The 7806-nt window shown below is 40.3% G+C and overlaps 1 protein-coding gene across 1 annotated transcript; it reads right to left on the reverse strand.

Moving 5' to 3' along the window:
• Positions 1–256: 256 nt before the first annotated feature.
• On the reverse strand, positions 257–1384 carry LOC129670778 (3-hydroxyisobutyrate dehydrogenase, mitochondrial-like). The gene has a single exon (XM_055599421.1). The coding sequence runs from the start codon at positions 1012–1014 to the stop codon at positions 307–309; it is 708 nt and encodes a 235-aa protein (XP_055455396.1). The 5' UTR covers positions 1015–1384; the 3' UTR covers positions 257–306.
• Positions 1385–7806: the final 6422 nt, after the last annotated feature.

The following is a 7806-nucleotide window of genomic DNA, read 5'->3' on the forward strand; positions in this document are numbered from 1 at the left end:
GTTTTATTTGCAAAGTGGAGTAAATAAAATATCCTGATCAGAGTGTTCAATTTTGTTGAAGGTGCTCAAGGATCAAACTTTTAAAAAAGTCAACTGAGCTAGTTAGTGGAAACCATCGGGTGCGTTTGCTAAACAGATGAAAGCAGCAGCATGTTAAAATGGGTGAAAATTCCCAGGAATTACTGTAATGTAGACAATCAAAAGCAGACAGACGACCTTTGATTAAACCCATTACTTTAGACTGAGCTGGTGGGAAGCTCAGGACAGAGTTTGGTTCCCAACAGTGTCCATGTCCAGAGGGCACAGTCAGAAGGTCTCCTCCTCCCGCAGATACTGGAAGACGGATGAGAAGTCTTTTTTTGCATAGCCCTTTGCACACATCATCCTGTATACCTGATGAGCCAGGCTTCCTAGAAGAATTGGGCTCTTGGTGTTGGTGGCGGTGTCCTGAGCCAATCCCATATCCTTAGCCATGAGTGTTGTTCCAAATCCACCTTGGTAGTTATTAGATGAGGGGACTCCATCCATAACTCCAAGGACAGGATTGTAAGTGTCACTGGACCAACACCTCCCTGAGCTCATATTCAGGATTTTAGCCAACAGTTTTGGGTCAAGCCCTGACCTGATTCCAAGATTCATAGCTTCAGCAGTTCCAATCATACTTATAGCCAAAAGCATGTTGTTGCAGATCTTTGCGGACTGTCCACTCCCAACAGCTCCACAGTACACCACATTGGAGCCCATGCACCTCAGCAGCTCCTGGGCAGCAGCAAACTTGTCTTCGACTCCTCCCACCATGAACGTAAGGTTTCCAGACCGAGCAGCTCCTACACCACCAGAAACAGGGGCATCCATGAAAACAGCTCCCATTTTCTCAACTTCTTTTGCCAATTCTTTTGAAACTGAAGGATCAATAGTACTGGAATCTATTAATAATGAGCCTTTCTTCACTTTTTTAAGAATCCCAATTGCCTCAGAATAAACTTCTACTGAATGCATACTGGTGGGCAGCATTGTGATAATCCTGTCAGCCTTTTCAGCTACGTCTGCTGGGGAAGACGCTACCTGTTCACCAGCCTCTTTAAACTTTTTTCATGCATCAGGGAACACATCATAGAGAATGAGTGGATAGCCATGTTTCATGAGATTTTTCGCCATTGGATTTCCCATGTTTCCCAGTCCAATGAATCCAACTGGAGTCTTAGAAGCCATTGACCTAGAACACACCGCTGCAAGGCGGGCCACGGGCCGCCGCCGGCTGCTCCAGTACCAGAGGCCGGAGGCTGCTCCTCGGAACCCCAAGGAGGCTGCCATGCTGGCCCCCGCCCCGCCTCCGCGCCGTGACCTCCACGGTCTCCCACGGCCTGCGGTCTGCGAGTGTGCGCAGCCCGGCTGAACTGCGCTACAGCAGGGACTGCTCGCGCCCAAAAGAGGTCTTTTTTTGTCAGCTGGAACCTCACTCAAAGTCATTCAGGCCTTTGTCCAACTAGTTACTAGATATGTCATGAGCTGTAACCTACAAAAAAAAAAAAAAAAAAAAAAAAAAAAAAAAAAAAAAAAAAAAAAATGTCCAGTGGGAGAGATGGTGGCTGGGCGAGGACTTGGAGCACCATGTCTCCCTAACCCACAGAATGGCTAAGTTCTTAGCTTAGGAGGGATCAGCTAGAGAAAATGAGTCCTGAGCTCTACAGTACTACAAATTAGAGGAGTAATGCTGAGAACTAAACCCCCTCAGCTCTTCATCTTTTAAATGTTGCACAAAAAAATACTGAGGAGTATCAACCTTAGTGAATTACATAAAGCAAAATACAAAAATGGTGAGATTAAACTTCAGAGGGTATAAGAATGTAAACAATTGGCAGGAAAAAAAATGTGAACAAATAATACAGAACTAGACTAAGGTAAAAAATGTCCTAAGGAAGGAAATGTCAAATAAGACCTTAAAGTCGACAACGAATGCCTCTCACAGCATAAACGCAGACTCCAAGACATCAGGAGCCTTGTTTTCACCTTTGTTCCAACCAAGCTCACAGATAAATGGAGTAAAGAGCAGACCTGAGTCAGAGTCGTGTCTCATTCTCCAGCTGTCCTTAGTTCTTGCCTCTCTACCTGCCTTGCTCTTCTCAGCTAAATATTTCTCTGACAGAAAAACAACTTCACCTATCAATAGTTAATCGGGCAGACATATTAGCTTCTTGTTCCTGGCACACTTGGGAATCAGGATATGATAAAGATACGGCTTAGAGATTAAGCAAGATGGAAAAGGAAAAGCTTACTCTTTTACCTTTTCTTCCTGCTTCAACCCAAACACCACCCACATCAGCCCCTCACACTTAAGGGTCTTGGGTATTGACAGATACATTGACCAGCTGCAAAGTGAAGGCATCAAATACCACCAGAATAGGGTGGTATTAGCCCTTATGGAATCTCTGCTTCTTCATTTTTCACCTTTCCCTAAAATTACCTTTTTTTTTTTTCCTCCTGAAGAACCATTTTTCTCTATCCAACTTAAACCAAACAAGACAAGGATGACCTAGCCAAGGCTGCAAGGCAGGCTAAAGAGGAGAATTAAAAAACACTCACACACCAATCATTTTAATTAAACCATCAGATCTATTGCATCTATAAGTTGTAACTTAGGTGATGCTGGACATGGGAAATAAAAAGTCTGTTCTGTCTCTAGTGATTCAGGGCTGAAGAATGGGAAGTTCCCTAGGACCTTAGAAAGTAAGATTATAGGATCTTGGTTGGTGATCAAGAAACTTTGTTTCCCTCCTTCCTTCAAGAGTACACACCCAAGAAAGCTGAAGATTCAAATTTTGCTTTATTTTCATGTTCAAAAAACTTTACCATGCAGAGTTAATTTGAAATAACACCTTCTTTCTAGGCACAGACACACATGCTCTCTGCAGGAGTGAAGTAGAAGGACTTGACTGCCTGGTATCTTACATGAGAAGAACTAAAAATAACTGAAGAATATTTAAGCAGCGACTAAGGTCTTCAGCAAGCTTATCAACTAACCAACTGCCTTACCCAATTTTGAGGGAATAAAACAGAAGCAGACAAAGCAAACTAAACCGTCAAATTTACTAAGTATGTTTCACAAAATCATGGAAGCCTTTATGTAGCTTCTTTATTTTAAAAGCATATCTAAACCTTATCAATTTAAAATTACAAACACAATCATTTTACAAATATAGTTCTTGATATTTTTCTAAAATAGAAGAAAATCCCTCCTTTTATTTATTTTTTTTTGAGAAAATTTTCCAATATGTATTCTAATCTGCTTTTTAACTAACAGCAATCCTCCTGCATCAAGAGCCCAAGAGCTGTGCTTACATAAGTTACCATGCCAGGCTAGACTGGTCCATTTTATTCTTGTTTTCTACAATTGGTCAGATAGATTGGTGATAAAAAGCATATCTACTTCTGTTAAACACAAAACATAGAGAATAAAGTTACATTAAGATGCTGTACTTTGAACATGATTTGTACCTTTTAAAACTGCTGTCAGAGCTTGATATCCTGTAGGAAGAATTAAAAGGCTAGAAATATAATCTCATCATGGCATTTAGAGGTGGGGTTCTGGGAGATAGCTGCAATTAAATGAGGTCATCAGGATGGAGCACCCATGATTAAATCCTGGTGGTTTTATAAGAAGAAGAGGCCTAGGTGCCTCTCAGTGGTAAAACAGTTCTCTAGTATGTGTGATTGGTTCAACCTTTCATACAGGTGCATTTCCTGTGTCACCAGGAGATGGCCTACACCAGCCTCAGGACTGCAGAAGGGAAAGGCCACCACCAGTGTGGGCTCCTTGACCTTAGACCTCCAGCACTGTGGGCCAAAATAAACTTCTTTTCATTAAAACTTACTCAATTGGCCATTCTGTTATTAGTGACAAAGCCCTACAAGATCTGTTCCCTGACACCCTCAAAATCTTCAACCCAAAATTTACCCTGCTTACAAGATGTGAGAGAGCAGAGATTGAGGGAATGTCCAAACAATGTCTGGCCCAACCTGAGATCCACCCCATGAGAGAGAGCCAACCTGACATTATCAATGATACTCTGCTTTGCATGCAGACTGGATCCTAGCATAGCTGTCCTCTGAGAAGCTCCACCCAGCAATGGATCGAAACAGTTGCTGAGACTAACAGCAAAACATTGGGCAAAGCCTAAGGAGTCTGATGGAAAAGTTGGGGAAAAATAGAGGGACCTGGAGGTGACAGGAGCTCCGTAAGAAGACCAACAGGGCCAAATAACCAGGGTCCAGAGGGGCTTGTGGATACTGACACACCAACCAAGAACCAATCATGGACTGTACCTAGGGCCCTCACATAGATGTGGAGTCATCTATGTGGATGGTCATGTCAGGATTCATGTGGGTCTCCTGGTAAGTGGAGCAGGGGCTGTGATATGAACTCTGCTGCCTGCTTTTTTTATCACTTCCCCCTGGCAGGGCTGCGTGGCAGGCCACAGGGGAAAAGGATTGTGCCCAGTCCTGATGCAAATTGATGAGTTGGCATAGGTTGGTAAGGGAGAGCTCCTCTTTTCTGAGGTATAGGGGAGGAAGGATAGGGGAAGAGGGAGGGTGAGTGGGACCGAGAGGAGAAGAGGGAAAGGGCTATGATCAGGATGTAAAGTGAATAAATTAATTCATCTCATTCTCTCTCTGTCTGTCTGTCTGTCTCTCTCTCTCTCTCTCTGTCTCTCTCCTTCTTTCCCTCCTTCCCTCCCAGGTAGCAAGAAGGCAGCCATCTACAATCCAGAACCAGAACCAGAGATGTTACCAGGAACCAAACCTACAACAGCCTTTACCCTGGACCTTCCAGTCTATAGTACTATAAGAAAATGAATATGTTTAATATTGCAGAGTCACAAAGTCTATGGTGGTTAGTAGCCTCGGGTAAGAGATTTGGTAAGCTGAAATGGAACATTGTCATGATAGCCATGAAAACACAAAGACGGCTCTGCAGCTGGGTAATGCTTAGATCCCAGGCATTGAAGTTCACGCTTAGAGGATAGATGTTCTGAAGTTTGTGATTAGAGGCTAGGCACCCAGGGATAAATTTTTAAGGACAGGAGTTCTGAGATACAGTATAGAAAAAGCTAATGGTACGATAAAGGCGCTGTTAGCATATAGACATTAAAGTGGTCTTGCTTAGAGTTTAGAAAGAGACAATTATATATGACCGTGTGATCAGAACATTGGTGGGAATATGGATGATCAAGGCATTATGCTGAGTTCTCAAGTGGAGAAAAGATGCTCATCATACAGCAGCAAAGAAACTGGTGCAGCTCTTTTTTCATTCTAGTCACATGGAAGGCCAAACCATGACGAGATGGAACTAGGTGCTTAGCAGAGCAAATTCCTCAGGCAGTTGTGGGCTGTAGCATAAGCTTGCCTCACTGTAGAGGGAAATACTTCATAAACAGCTTCACCTTCAGCCAATGGCATGCACTGCTCAAGGGTATTGTACCAGTATCTGTTCCCAAGGTCCCAATTTCAAATTGAGTCAGGCATGTCCAATACACAGTCCAGATGCAGAGGCAGCCAGGACCAAAATTCTAAACTTCACACACTATAAAGTTTTTATGATTGTTTTTGTAACTCAATTGCATTGCACAGTTCTTGACCATGAACTTTGTAGGTAACAATGTTGTTTCCCAGTGTCAAAGACTGGACACTCCCTGGAACTGAAAACTTTACATATTAATAAGGTACAATGAGATGTTGAAATAAATTTACAATGTATAATGCTCACAATATGTATAGTATATTATGTTTACAATATGCCAAGCCTATTTATCTCCTCAAATATGTATTATTTTCCTTTGGTTAAACATCTAAAATCCTTTCTTTTAGATTAAAAATAACAATACATTGTCTATAGTCACTTTGTTAAACAGTAGCATTCCAGAACTTCTTGGTCCTAACATATTCTATAACCTTTCCCCAAACTCTCTTTTCCCCTTCCTCTCCTCAGCCTTTGGAAACTGCTTTTCTAATTTCATCTTCCATGAAACCAGCATTTTATGAGTCCACATATGAGTGCAACCATGCCTATGCCTGGCTTATTTCACTTAACATAATGACCTGAATTTAAAATCTTATCTTGCTATCCAGAAGAGAACATATGCTATAAAACACTCTTGAGAAGTGGTTGACATTTCCTGAAATAGAAGATGCTTTGGAACAGTGGTTCTCAACCTTCTTAATGCTGTGACCCTTTAATACAGTTTCTCATGTTGTGGTGACCCCCAACCATAAAATTTTTTTTTATTGTTACCTCGTAACTGTAATTTTGTGACTGTTATGAATCATGATGTAAATATATGATGTATAGGATATCTGATATGTGCCCCCTAAAGTTGTCATGACCCCCAGATTGAAAACCACTTCTATACAGTGGGGCAAGCTCATACTATACCTCACAAATGCCTGAGGAATTTGTTCTGCTAGTCATGGTTTGACCTTCCACGTGACACTAGAATGAGAATAGAACTGTACTAAATTCTTTGCTGCTGTGATAAGAATCATCTTCCCTCCACTTGAGAACTCTGCATAAGGTGTTGGCAATTCATACTATCAATTTTCTGTTCATAAACTCTTAAGATAGATAGATAGATAGATAGATAGATAGATAGATAGATAGATAGATAGATGATAGATGGATGGATAGACAAACAGATAGATAGATGATAGATGGATGGATAGATAGATAGATAGATAGATAGATAGATAGATAGATATAGACAAATAGATAGATGAATAAATAAAATACCCTCAGCAGAAATCTAAATTCTTCCCAGTTTTGACCTTGGATTATGCATTGTAAAGGACTATCAGAAATATATTTTCCTTGTTTTTGGTATTCACTCTACAGTATTTTGTTAAAACAGCCCCAACTGACCAATCGTCTGAAAAAAAAAATGATTTTTCTCCTAAATACTACATGGCCATGATGTGTTGTCATTTTTATAAGTTTAGTTTATCAGCTAAAACTCTGCTGAGAATATTTCCATTCATTTACATGATGGATAATATTGGCTTATAATTTTCTTCTTTTATGTCTAATTTTGGCACCAGATAAAAAGCATCTTAGAGAATAAGAAAATAATTCCTTCCTCAGCCACTTTCTAGAAGGGCTAATGGAGAAATTATATGATAATTTTTTAAGTGTATGGTAAAACACATTAATGAAAGCATCTGGGAATGAAACTTTCCCTGAGTAAAGTTACAAACTGCAACTTCTTCTCAAAAATGAATTTCTATGAGCTCAGGTTTTCTGTATTTTCCTGACTAATCTGTGTTAGTTGGTATCATTCAAGAAATTTGAACATCTTATTCAAATTATCAGCTGTATTAACATAAAGTTAGATCTGTAGACATAGTTCATTAAACTTGTGTTCCTGCTGGGTGTATTGTTCCCCCTTTTAGTCCTGGTGTGTGTGGTTTGAAGTGTATCAAATGCTCTGTTTTGCTTACATTTCAAAAACCTGCTTTGGAATACTGCTCATTTTTATAATTTTTAATTCATTTATTTTTTATTTTTTTCCCCATTTAAAAACTTATTTTGTCTTTTATTTATTCTTGAAGTCATAAATTTACATTTTTTCATATATAAATTTTGTGCCAAAAATGTCCCTGTTAATCACAGTAGTACCTACCATCATTTTTATTCAGTTCAATACACTTTTCTCTTCTTGCTCCCCCTCCTAATTCACCTCCTCTTCTTCCTTTTCCTCCTCCTCCTCTTTCTGCTCCTCTTCTCTTCCTCCTCCCTGTTTAGGGGCATGTTGCTCA

The sequence above is a fragment of the Psammomys obesus genome, unplaced genomic scaffold, assembly GCF_907164565.1.
Source record: "Psammomys obesus unplaced genomic scaffold, mPsaObe1.curated_primary_1811, whole genome shotgun sequence".
Taxonomy (NCBI): Eukaryota; Metazoa; Chordata; class Mammalia; order Rodentia; family Muridae; genus Psammomys; species Psammomys obesus.

Excerpts from the sequence above, each read along its gene's own strand:
- LOC129670778 (XM_055599421.1), bottom strand. The coding sequence starts at position 1,014 with ATGCTGCCCACCAGTATGCATTCAGTAGAAGTTTATTCTGAGGCAATT.